The sequence below is a fragment of the Mirounga angustirostris genome, unplaced genomic scaffold (assembly GCF_029215605.1).
Source record: "Mirounga angustirostris isolate CCGP_5_RB_7025 unplaced genomic scaffold, mMirAng1.0.hap1 SCAF_4, whole genome shotgun sequence".
In the NCBI taxonomy this organism is placed as follows: Eukaryota; Metazoa; Chordata; class Mammalia; order Carnivora; family Phocidae; genus Mirounga; species Mirounga angustirostris.
The window spans coordinates 159,240,738-159,253,888 of NW_026991712.1; the positions used below are offsets into that span (position 1 = coordinate 159,240,738).

Sequence of the window (13,151 nt, forward strand, 5' to 3'; positions counted from 1 at the left end):
GGGGAGTGAGGAAAAAAACGCTAAATCCTGATATTCCATAAAGTACCAGCTCATGTTATAATTCTCCATAAAGCCTTCCCTATTTCATCTAAAACCACATGGCACTGACAGTCTATATTACATATCTTATCAATTACCTCTATTGTGATATCATTAGTTGTCATTTCATATTATCTGATTATCACTTAAGTGATAAGCAACTTAGGTTGCCCCATCAGTAAAAGTCCCTAAAAGATGGTCCTACTGTACTGATTCATATACTTCTAGTTTACTAACTAAAAGAATAGCGATCTCGGGCGCCTGGGTGGCTCAGTTCGTTAAGCGGACTGCCTTCGGCTCAGGTCATGATCCCAGGGTCCTGGGATCGAGTCCCACATCGGGCTCCCGGCTCAGCAGGGAGCCTGCTTCTCCTTCTGACCCTCTCCTCTCTCATGCTGTTTCTCTCTCGCTCGCTCTCTAATAAATAAATAAAATCTTTAAAAAATAAAAAATAAATAAAAAAAAAAGAATAGTGATCTCAGAGCCTAAAAAGTAGTGGGATTGTCATTCTACCATTTCCCCCATAGAAATGTCCCAACTGTGTCATTAGCTGGGCTGTATAACCTCAGAAGCCACGGATGTCTGAGATTTCTATACTCTTCTAGTTGCGGTTAATTCATTCTTTCCCATTGTGGCCATCTCTGTTCTTCTGGACCCCATAATTACTTCTCAGTTTCCACTCCTTCATCCAATACAGCTGTTTCTCACTGGTGATTTTTTTTTTTTTTTTTTTTTAGTTTAGAAGAGGGATGGGCAAAGTATGGTTTGCAGGCCAAATCTAATCTGCCACTTATTTTTATAAATAAAGTTTTACTAGAACACAGCCATGCTCATGGGGCGCCTGTCGGTTAAGCATCTGCCTTTGGCTCAAGTCATGGTCCCAGGGTCCTGGGATTGAGCCCTGCATCGGGCTCCCTGCTCAGCGGGGAGCCTGCTTCTCCCTCTCCCTCTGCTGCTCCCCCTGCTTGTGCTCTCTCGCTCTGTCAAATAAATAAAAAATCTTAAAAAAAACCCAAGAAAACATAGCCATGCTCATTTGTTTATGTCTTATCTGTGACTGCTTCTGTACTGTAATGGCAGGATTGAACAGCTGTAACAGGGACAGACCATGTGGCCCATAAAGCCTAAAATACTGACTAGCCCTTTACAGAAAATGTTTGCCAAACCATGGTTTAGGGGAAGCAAAGCTGAATCCTGGAGGGGTGAAGGGATTCATCTAAGATCCCATAGCTGCTAAGTGGCAGAGGCAGAACCACTCTCACGCATTTATGAGGATTTTAATTTGTAGATTCCAAAAGTCATGGTATCATACAACACTTTTACTCTACATCTTTTTGGGCCTGAGACTTTAGTAGTTTTATGTAAACTAATACATAGCTTAACTCTCAAAAGCAATTATCAGGGGTGCCTGGGTGGCTCGGTCAGTTAAGCGTTTGCCTTCGGCTCAGGTCGTGATCTCGGGGTCCTAGGATCGAGTCCCGCATCAGGCTCTCTGCTATGCGGAGAGCCTGTTTCTCCCTCTCCCCCTACTCTTCTCTCTCTCTCTCTCTCAAATAAATAAATAAAATCTTAAAAAAAAAAAGCAATTATCAAAAATGCAGAGAATACTGATCCGAAGTTTCCAAAGGTACTACAGTTTTTGGTAATGTGCAAGTGAAATCATACTCCTCCAGAACACTGGAAGTTTTGTTGGATGAGACAAAGCCAGTAACACTGGTTTTATTTATGAGCCCCCAAACTAGCGCTAAATGAAACTTGACTATGCAAAAGTCCAACTCAATTACCTGAGGGAGCCAGGTAGGTAACAGAAGTACATAAATCAATCTAATACACATGATAAACAAGGAGTGAAGAAGGCTTTGGCCAAACAACACTGTAAAGCCAACCAAATACAGCTGCAGGTAACAGCAGGCTTGGTATCGGGCTATTAGTTTCTATCCCTGGACTATGTCATCAATTCCTAGAAATCTTAAAAAGGCAAAATGTAAAATCCTAACAAATCAAAACAAATCACTTGAATAAAACTTCCTTACCCCCAGGTAGCCTTACCTTCAACAACATATACCTTAGTCAAAGGAAAGTCAATACTCTTTGCCATTACTTCAATTTCCTGTTTAAGCTTTCCCTCAGGCAGAGGTGTGAATTTGTCAAATAAAGGGGCAATATAATCAGCATATATTGTGACAAGCACCTGAAAAATAAATGTCAGAACAACCTATGAAAATGTTCTTAAAGAAAAACTGCTATATATATAGATTATATTAAAACAGCCTTGAGATCCAGCCTTGAGAACATGGATCTTTTCTTATTTGCTCTGGTATTCCCAGCCCCAAATAATACCAGATAGTAAGTGCTCAATATCTGTTAAACTAAATCAAAGTGAGTAGTCTCTAATGTGGTAATAACTGAAAAGTCAAATGGTCCATTCAAAACTATCTTGGGAATTTCTGACACTTCATAAGCCCATCATAACTGAGAATTCTGCCTTTGAGAGTAATCATGAGAGACCTGCAGTCTTTGCTAGAAAAATAATTACTAGAGCTTGACTGTGTGCTGTTTTTTGGTTGGTCTGCTAAAATTAATTACCTGCAGTGCACAACTATCCACTGTGTTTGGAATGGCACTTCCTTAAGCATTTCAGGAGCATTTCCTCTGTTCTCTTTCCTCTCACTTCATTTGCCATACACAGATGTGCATAAATCCAACTAGCACCTGTTTTCAGAGTTTGATCCCACCAGTAGAAAGTAAAGCAGTGAACATCATGGCAATTCAGACTAAAGTAAACCTCATCATCAGAGGAGCTGAACAGCTAACAGATGCTATTTTTTGGAGGCTGTGAACAGACCGCTTTCATTGTGTTGTAGTGTGTGTTGTGAAGTGGTTTAGAATATGGTAGAGAGAAGAAGCAAAGACGTGAGGAAGGGAAGATAGGGGGTGAGAGGAAAAGGGAGGGAGAACAGAAGGAGGGGAGGAGAGAAACGAGAGAAGGGAAGGGAGGAGGAAGGGAAAAGGGAACAGAGAAGAAGGGCTAAAGAAGGGAGAAAGGAGGAGGGGAAAGGCAGGGGAAGGAGGGCAGAAAAAAAATTGGGTAAGTTTATGCTTTCTTTTTCTTATCCCTCTTAAATCTAGTCTCTAAAACATCCACAATAGGCTGGGGCACCTGGATGGCTCAGTCAGTTAAGTGTCTGCCATCGGCTCGGGTCATGATCCCAGGGTCATGGGATCGAGCCCCACATTGGGCTCCCTGCTCAGCAGGAAGCCTGCTTCTCCCTCTCCCACTCCCCCTGCCTGTGTTCCCTCTCTCGCTGTGTACTCTGTCAAATAAATAAAATCTTTAAAAAAAAAAAAAAATCCACAATAGGGGCGCCTGGATGGCTCAGATGGTTGAGCGTCTGCCTTCAGCTAGGGTCATGATCTCTGGGTCCTGGGATAGAGCCCCATGTCGGGCTGCCAGCTCAGCAGGGGAGCCTGCTTCTCTCTCTCCCTCTGCCTCTCCCCCTGTTTGTGTACTCTTTGTCTCTCTCTCAAATGATAAATAAAATCTTTAATAAATAAATAAATAATAAAGTCTATTAAAACATCCACAATATTTTAGGCACTGGAGCTCAGTAGAGTCATTAAATGATCAAACTTAGTCATCCATTCTAGTGACAACTCACAAATGCACAGCCCAAAATTGCCTGACAACTGGATCATTAACAATAACTAACAACCAGCTTCTAGGATCTGAGTCAGCATTAGGAGGAGAAAATCTATGGTCAGAGTCAGCTCTCTATTTCTATACCCAAAAGCAGAAACCAAGAGGGAAATTTATATGACCACTTATTTATATTTCATTTGCTTCTTAAGAACTGCTCATATGCTAATGAAGATTAAATCATAGTTATCTCGCCAAGGATATCTTGTAAAAGAAAATGAAACAAAGATTTTACTCACCAGAGAAACAACTAATGTGAACAGCCAGGCATATATAAAAAAATAGTCACCCCCAATTTTGATAATGTAAAGTAGAAGTGAAGACACAGGCAATAAAATGCACTGAGTCACAATAAATTTCTTGACTGCATCTTTCATGAAGAATCCCAAAGTCTGAAAAAAGAAAAGATTATCACAAGAAACTGAAAAAATGCTTTTAAAGTAACTAATAAATGAATACAGAAGGTAAGCTATTAAAGCAATTTTAAAAGTTAAAAGGCAGTGAGTCTATATTATAGGACAATAGGCAGCCTAATACAGTAAGTAAATGTCTGGCATTTTATAGTTCAAAATACACCATTTAAATGTTAGCAGAAAAACACTAGACTTTAGTATGAAAAGTTTACGGCAAGACTTTAAGCTATGAGCTTTACCATATCTGCAGTTCCTTTTCCTTCAATTAATTCATGCTCTAAAATAGCAAATTATGGGGGAGCCTAGGTGGCTCAGTTGGTTAAGCATCGGACTCTTGATTTTGACTCAGGTCATAATCTCAGGATCATGGACTCTGCACTCAGTGGGGGAGTCTGCTTGGGATCCTCTCTCTCTCCCTCTTCCTCTCCCCCCTGCTCTCTCAAATAAATAAATAAATCTTTAAAAAAATAAAGTAGCAAATTATGTTTCAATTATTACCAGCAGAGGGGAAAAAAGCACAAAAAAGTCTTTATATTTAAAAGAGAACATGTGTATTCTCTAGTTTACCTGTTGATTGAAACCATGTTTTTCTTCTATCACAAAAGTATTATAAAGACTCCATGGCAAACCAGTCAATGCACTGAAAAGTGTAGCCAACAGGAGAAACACCAAGGACTGAGTGATCTAAACACAAGAAGAAAAAAATGGCAGTTTTTATAGTGTAATATTAATTCGTTCTTCAAATGAATGATTAGTGAACAAATGAACAAGTAGTTGTTGAGCACTTACTACATCTCAAGCAATGTGCTTGATTCTATGGGCAATGCAAGGTCTGAAAACATCTCTACCCTCTGAGTTTACTTGAGAGAAGGAGACAATAAAACAATATCTCTTTTATCCCAGGCACTATGTGAAAGTTACCTGAAGCCATACAGACAAAGAAGAACTAAAAAATGAGAAACAACCACATACACTGGTGAATTCAAGCAAGACTTACTAGGCTGAGGACACTCGGGATGCCACTCTGAAGAAAGAGGTGAATTAATGGGACAGGAAAGACAAGGAAAGGAGGAGGAATGCCTTGCAATTTGCGAAAGCATGGAGCACCCTGTAAGAGGAAGAGGACAAGATGACAGGCTTTGGGACAAGGTTGGGGTAAGGCAGAGAAATTTATCCCAGAGCATCAAAAAAGCTGGACTAGGGCAGGTGGGGTGGGGTGTCCTAAAGTTTTCACAAGAAGCCAAAAACCAATAGGGGAAATTACCCTCAAGAACTACTTTAAGTGCCTTCACAACAGATCCTTATGAAATCAAAAGCCAAGAACTGCCTCATTTCTCTTTCCAAACTTTTCCTAGGATAGTGGAGGAAAAGGGCTACTTGGTATGAAAGGAGTTGGGGAGGGAGAAAGGGTGATGAGGCCCTCTCACCACACGGAGGTAAATGTCAGTATACCACCCACCGCCAAAACACCTTTGATTCGGTAACAAAGATGCAGCCAATATAAGTTTCTAAATGTAGGAAGAAGGGAGAGGGGATAAGAAAGGAAGGTTTATCTGGCTATAACATGCAGGGCAGTTTATTTCAGCACTGTTCCCAAACAGGAGATGGGAAAAAAATTAACAGATTCTAGGACCTTCCTTAAACCTACTGAATCAGAATCCCATCTTCCAAAAATGCAATCATATTGTACTGATTATGTGAATACTTGCTTTTCTCACATAATATCTCATAAAAATTTTCCATATCAATATATAGCTATTTCTTCATTATTAATGACTCTAGACTATTCCATTGTATAAGTGGACACCTAGGCTACTTCCATGATAGCAGTCATTCCAATGCTATATTGAACCCTTTATACATACATTCATGCATTCATTCTCCATGAATTCAAAAAAGTTAAATGTCTGGTGTCAAACTTTTTGAAGGCACTGGTGACACAGCAGTGAAGAAAATATACAAGGTCTCTGTCCCCTTAGAGCTTAAAATTCTTGTCAGGGAGACAGATAAAAAGTAAACAAGGTAAATGCAGACAGTGGTAAGTACCTTTATTTTATTTTTTTTTTTAAGATTTTTATTTATTTATTTGACAGAGAGACAGACAGCAAGAGAGGGAACATAAGCAGGGGGAGTGGGAGAGGGAGAAGCAGACTTCCTGCTGAGCAGGGAGCCCGATGCGGGGCTCGATCCCAGGACCCCGGGATCATGACCTGAGCCGAAGGCAGATGGTTAACGACTGACCCCCCCAGTGCCCCAAGAGTGGTAAGTGCCTTTATACAGAAATACACAAACACAGTGATGTGTGTCACTGAGGAGTGACAGCAGAATTGTTACTCTAGATGGAGTGGTCAGGGAGGGCCTCTCTGAGAAAGAGACATTTAAGATGAGAACTGCATAAGGAGTCAGTCATGATGTTTACATAAAACCACCTTAAATAATTTCTGAAACAATGGAGTGCCTGGTTGGCTCAGTCAGTAGAGCATCCGATTCTTGATCTTGGGGTTGTGAGTTCGAGCCCCAAACAGTGGGTAGAGATTACTTTAAAAAAATAAAATCTTTACAAATTTCTGAAACAGGGCAGAGAATATGTAAGTAAACCACAATGCCACATAGAACAGACCAGGACAAGAGTCAATGAAGATACAGAAATACCCCAGGAAGAAGAGGTCTTCAAAGAGTTTGGCTGCTTTCGAAAAAGGTATATAGAAATGGGACACAGGATGAGCTGAATTAAAACCCAAGGTACCTATACATATGTAAAGAGAGCCACCATTTCAAATAAATAATCAGGAAAGAGGGAAGAGACTTGGCAATTCCCAAGAAAAAGTCAGGAGACAGTGTCCTAGCATCTATCACAGGTGGGGAGTCTCAGGCTTAAGGCTTTGCCCAGTAAATGGAGCTTCTGTAAGACTGGGTAGTCAACTCAAGTAGCTCCATGGAGATTCTAGAAGTTACACCCTCTATCCTTGTTTGAAGTATCTGCTAAGTGCATATGGCAAAGAGTATCTGCTTAGTGGGTTCAACAAAATTCAGGCTTCCCCTTTCACTGCAAGGGGCTGTCCAGAGAAATAGCTACCTAACCAGAGACCACCATTTCCCAGTTCCCTTACATCTGATACTAAATGACTGGTTAGCCAACAAAATGTGAATGCAAAGGACACTTCAGAGACAAGGGAGTTAAGAAGAGGACGTACTTTCTCCACCCCCTCATTCCATCTGCCTATTGGATGCAGAGAACTCTGTGGCACTCAGGGGATGGCAGAGTCATAAGATTAAAAAAGACCAGGTCCCTGGCTTCCCACATAGAAGAATGTCACCTGCTGACCAAAAATACTCACACTAGGCTATTATGTTTTTGAGAAATAAACTATTGTGATAAGCCATTGGAATTCTGGAGTTTGCTACAATAACCAGCATTATCCTAACAAGCATGTGTGGACAATGACTGTACAAACAGAGAAGCAAGCCTAAAGACAGAGTCAAAAAATTAATTTTCATATAAAGCTGGTCAAGCAAAAAGACTCTAAAAAATATATGCTAATGAATCACATACCTCATATTCTGGTCCAAAGCCAGCATAGCCACAGAACCGTCCAGAAACTCTCCAGAGATAAGGAATCCCTCCAAAAAGAAGAATTAGCTATAAAACAAGACATACTTTGGTTACATTTGAACAGACTAAAAACTATCATATGAGAGCATTTTATAAAGAAAATAAGGACAGGGGCGCCTGGGTGGCTCAGTCGTTAAGCGTCTGCCTTTGGCTTGGGTCATGGTCCCGAGGTCCTGGGATCGAGCCCCACATTAGGCTCCCTGCTCGGTGGGAACCCTGCTTCTCCCTCCCCCATTCCCCCTGCTTGTGTTCCCTCTCCCGCTGTGTCTCTCTCTGTCAAATAAATAAAATCTTAAAAAAAAAAAAAAAGAGAAGAAGGACAAAATAATTATCTCTAAAGAAAAAAAGAGACCTATCTTATTTAGGATAAGCTATGCATTTAGATGAATACAAGCCAATTGAGTTACTAAGTTTAGACCAGTAAAGATTTTTGCTGTACATTTTATTTTACTTTTTTTTTAAGATTTATTTATTTGAGAGAGAGAAAGCAGAGGGAGACCTGAGACCTGAGCTGAAACCAAGAGTCGGATGCTCAAGCAACTGCACCACTCAGGTGCCCCTTGACTGTACATTTTATATGGATAAATTAGTATGGTATGTGAATTATATCTCTATAAAGTTGAAGGGAAAAAAAACATCTTGCCAAAGACCACAACAAAGGCTTTATGAATCAGGAAATAAGCTTAGAGAAAAAGTAAGCAATTTGTCCAGAATCCCACACCTGATAAGCAACGAAAATGGGATGTGAACCAGGCTATGTGGCTTCCTAAGTGGCTTTTCCTTGAAAGGAAACAGCCCCCTTCAATCAGGACAAAGTATTAGTATCAGTGTTGGTGGAGTCAGGTCAACTTACCAAACTGAGAGACAGAATGGGGTATCTGTGCTTTCCCCAGGTAATGAAAAGGTGAATCCTGAGGTAGGAATCAGGGTTTCATAGGAGGAGGCCCCCTTTTCAGCACCACCCTTTGTCTTGGGCAGATAAAGTGAATAAAGATATTCACCAAATCACCATGACATTCGAATGAGTGAGCTGGTCTTAAAATCTGAAAAGAATACATGCTTATAAAACACAACTTCCCCCAACAGATATTAAATTCAAAAGGAATCAATTTATTTTTCCTTTCTGTGGAGCCTCAGGAACACAATGGTCAATCACACTCCTTGGTTAGAAGCACAGTTTTCTCATTGGTTCACACATGGCTCCTTGCGGTTTTGAGGAGTTTGGGCACTATTATATATTTCATGGGTAGCCTTCCAATCTACTTTCCATTTTTACATATGTGTCCATAAATATTATGGTGATTTATATATGCTTTTTAAGACTACATATAAATGACATCATACTGTACTTATCATTCTACAACTTGCTTTTTACACTCTACAAATTTTTAGATCCATCCACGGTGATCCGTTAACTTTATTCGGTATATTACCAGCTTGTTCCTTCTCTACAGTGTTTATACCAAATTACACTCTCATCAGCAGTACCTGATGGTTCCTGTTCCCCATAATCACAAGCATACTTGGTGCTATCCATCTTTTAGATGTTTCCCTGTACACTGGCTTGGTTTAATGCCATGGATCTCAAATATGGTCTCTGTATAGCAGCAGCAGCATCGCCTGGGAATGTGTTAGAAATGCAAATACTCAGGCTCCACCCCAGAGCCACTGAATCAGAAACTGAAAGAGGAGCCCAGCAGTCCCCAGGTAAAATGATGTACACCGAAGTCTGAAAATAATTGGTTTAATAAACTGCTGTCTTAAAGGCTTCCTTAACTCTACGTCCAGCTATTTCCATTCTTCTGCACCTCACTCAATCTTGGATATAAACCCTGTTTTCCCAAAAGACATGCTTTGGCACCACTGTATGGTATATGCTCCACTTGTTGAACTAACTGACTTGAGATGGCACTTCTTTCAGCCTATTCTCAAAACTAATATATAATGCAAAATTAAGGATTTATAAGTCTTCTGGTGAAAGGCTGAAACACCTATTATTAAAAGTCCAGCTTTTAAGTATGTATCAAGGGTAGCTTTTTTTTTTTTTTTAAAGATTTTATTTATTTGACAGAGAGATACAGACAGAGAGCACAGAATGGCAGAGGGAGAGGGAGAAGCAGGCTCCCCACTGAGCAGAGAGCCCGATGCGGGACTCGATCCCAGGACACCGGGACCATGACCCGAGCCGAAGGCAGACGCCCAACCGACAGAGCCACCCAGGCGCCCCTCAAGGGTAGCTTTAATATGAACTTTGAATGCATCTATGAATGCTTTTGGAAACTGCTGTTGCAAGCCTTATTTAGTATACTTTGGGAAATGAAATATAAAGCCCAGTAAACAGTAAAGTTTCTTTCTATTGATAATCTCACTGAGCATGCTGCTGGAGATGTCTTAGAACTAATGAACCCAACAAAAACAAGTCCAATACTTTTACATATACGATTTCACTACAGTCTTGAAAAGCAGGCATGGCATATAGTCATCTCTACTTTATAGAAGAAGCAACTGAAACTCAGAGAGGTTAAAGTCACTGCTATGTATTGGGCACTGTATTAACTGCTTCATTTACATGGTCTCACTCACCTAGTCCTTGCCACAAATCACGTGAGACATGGTAATATGTATCGACTTCTCATCCTTTTTTTTTTAAAGATTTTATTTGACAGAGAGGAGCACAAGCAGGGGGAGCAGCAGACAGAAAGGGAGAAGCAGGCTCCCTGCTGAGCAGGGAGCTCAATGCGGGGCTCAATCCCAGGACCCCGGGATCATGACCAGAGCCAAAGGCAGACGTTTAACGGACTGACCCACCCAGGCACCCCTCGACTTCTCACCTTAAAGAGGAAAAAAATGAAGCTCAAAAAGGCTAAGGTCCTCACTCAGAAATGCGTAGAAATTGGAGAAGCAACAATTTGAACTTTTCTACACTGCCCTCCTTGACTGCCCAGCCATTCCACTTCCTGACGAGTCTTCACTGACATCTGTGAGTTATCAAGAAAGTCTGTCTCAGAAAGGCTGGACATCTTCTCTGTGGGTCCTCTGTCACATTTGTGTGAACAGTGGCACCTGTAATTGGTCACATAAGGCCTACACTTATGTTCCCTCAGGTAGAAAAAAGGAGGCAAAAAAAATCTAACTTAATCTTTCCACTTGTTCTTTGTGACCAAAAGATAAAAACCTATTAATTCTAATCAAGACAAAATAGGAATTAATGAACTTGTTTTCAAACAGAACAGGATTTCAAAGTAACACAAAATGCTTCCTGTGATAAATATAGCTACTAATTCCCCAAGGATAAATGTAGCACATTTATGATATGGTCCCCGGAGTTTTAAGTTTCTTCAGGGTGGTTCAGTCGGTTAAGGTCCAACTCTTGGTTTCGGCTCAGGTCATGATCTTAGGGTCCTGGGATCAAGCCCCGCAATGGGCTCCGGGTTCAATGGGGAGTCTGCTTGAGGATTCTCTCCCTCTCTTTCCGCCCCTCCCCCAGCTCTCTCTCTCTCTCTCTAAAATAAATTAATTTAAAAAAAAAAGAATGGTTTCTCCGGGGCGCCTGGGTGGCTCAGTCGTTAAGCGTCTGCCTTTGGCTCAGGTCATGATCTCAGGGTCCTGGGATCAAGCCCCGCATCAGGCTCCCTGCTCTGCGGGAGGCCTGCTTCTCCCTCTCCCACTCCCCCTGCTTGTGTTCCCTCTCTCGCTGTGTCTCTCTCTGTCAAATAAATAAATAAAATCTTTAAAAAAAAAAAAAAAGAATGGTTTCTTCAATGTAATTTTAAAGACTCAGAAGAGCAGAGTTTGAAACCCAGTTCTACCACTTATTAATGTCATTGGCCATTAAATAGACTAGCCATTTAATTTCTCTAAGCCTTTGCTTTCTCGTCCATAAAAAGGGAATAACAATGCCTATACTTTCTACCTCCAAGCACTCTTGTAAACATCAAACAAAACAATAAATATAAAAACAATATATGAAGTGAAAATCACTACTACCCACATGATGATGATGATGGTGACGATTACTATCCCCAGCTTTAGCCCAGTACAAACCAGTACTGCTTCTGGTTCGAGCTACAGCACACTACGAAGCTCTCATTCTACGTGTTCTCCCTGCCTCTGTCCTCTCCTAGAACAAACTAAGCCATCCCCATGCTCACCAACCATAACCACCAAGCTATTGCCCATCTTTCCTGGAACTGTTTCTTAGTGATAACCAAGGAGATTGAAAATATTTTGCCTGTTTTTCTTATAATGGCCCTGTGGGGGGTAAGCCAAAGAATATCACAGAATCAAACATTAGTGAGGAAAGAAGATGGTGTCTAAATTCACCACCTCTACTTCCATCTCTCTCTAAAGGCTGATTTCCTGCTTGGACCCTAACAGAAGAAATGCTTCAGATAAATTAACCAAAGCCAAATATAATCCACAATAAAGCTACCTTTCCTGGCTTGGTTGGAAAGCATCAGGTTTCAATACTAATCTTCAATGTCTCAGTAACTAAAATAGGCTTGGACTAGTAAAAGTATAATTAAAAAATCAATATTGGAGGAAAAAATCAATACTGAAAAGACTAATTACTAGCAATTGCTATGTATGCCAAAAACCAAAGCAATTTTTTCAGATCATTTACTAATTTTTCTTTTTTTTTTTTTTTAAGATTTTATTTATTTATTTGACAGAGAGAGACACAGAGCAAGAACACAAGCAGGGGGAGTGGGAGAGGGAGAAGCAGGCTTCCCGCTGAGCAGGGAGCCTGATGTGGGGCTCGATCCCAGGACCCTGGGATCATGACCTGAGCCGAAGGTGGGACGCTTAACCGACTGAGCCACTCAGGCGCCCCACTAATTTTTCTAAAATAGGAAGATCTAACTCTTCTTCTTAACTCTGTTACTTTTTCATCATCCTGAGGAGATGGGAAAGTTTTCTAATATTTGGTTCTAACCATACTAGTTCATAACTGTCAAGGAAAATTTTGTACCTAGCTAGACAATGTTTCTCTTACTTAACAAAGCCACGAACAGCTGGTCTTTTCTCTTTAATTGATGAAACAGTTGTGGTAGCTGATCTCATTTATTTTCAATAGGAATCTTCCTCTTAGTGGTACTAGGAGATCTAAGAGAGTTATGGAGGAAGAGTGATGATAATCATGATCATGATAAAAATAATAATAGCCAACACTTACAGAGCACTTACAATGATCAGGCACTGTTCTAATCATTTTACATATATTAACTCATTTAATCCTCTCAACAACATTATAAATGAGAAATTATTACCACACAATTTTTTTTTGAAGATTTTATTTATTTATTTATTTATTTATTTATTTATTTATTTATTTATTTTTATTAAAGATTTTTATTTATTTATTTGAGAGAGAGAGAATGAGAGACAG

At 40.3% G+C, this 13,151-nt stretch overlaps 1 protein-coding gene across 3 annotated transcripts in view; it reads right to left on the minus strand.

Moving 5' to 3' along the window:
• The window catches only part of ZMPSTE24 (zinc metallopeptidase STE24), a 45,240-nt gene that overhangs the window by 26,545 nt on the left and 5,544 nt on the right, over positions 1 to 13,151 (minus strand). For 2 of the 3 annotated variants that reach the window (XM_045897984.3, XM_064589374.1), the window contains 4 exons: positions 7,703 to 7,789; positions 4,717 to 4,833; positions 3,976 to 4,128; positions 2,089 to 2,230 (listed from right to left, as the gene is read on the minus strand). In XM_045897984.3, the coding sequence (XP_045753940.1) occupies positions 2,089 to 2,230; positions 3,976 to 4,128; positions 4,717 to 4,833; positions 7,703 to 7,789 (499 nt within the window). The remainder of the gene's footprint in view (positions 1 to 2,088; positions 2,231 to 3,975; positions 4,129 to 4,716; positions 4,834 to 7,702; positions 7,790 to 13,151) is intronic. The other variant, XM_045897985.3, reaches the window with a different exon arrangement.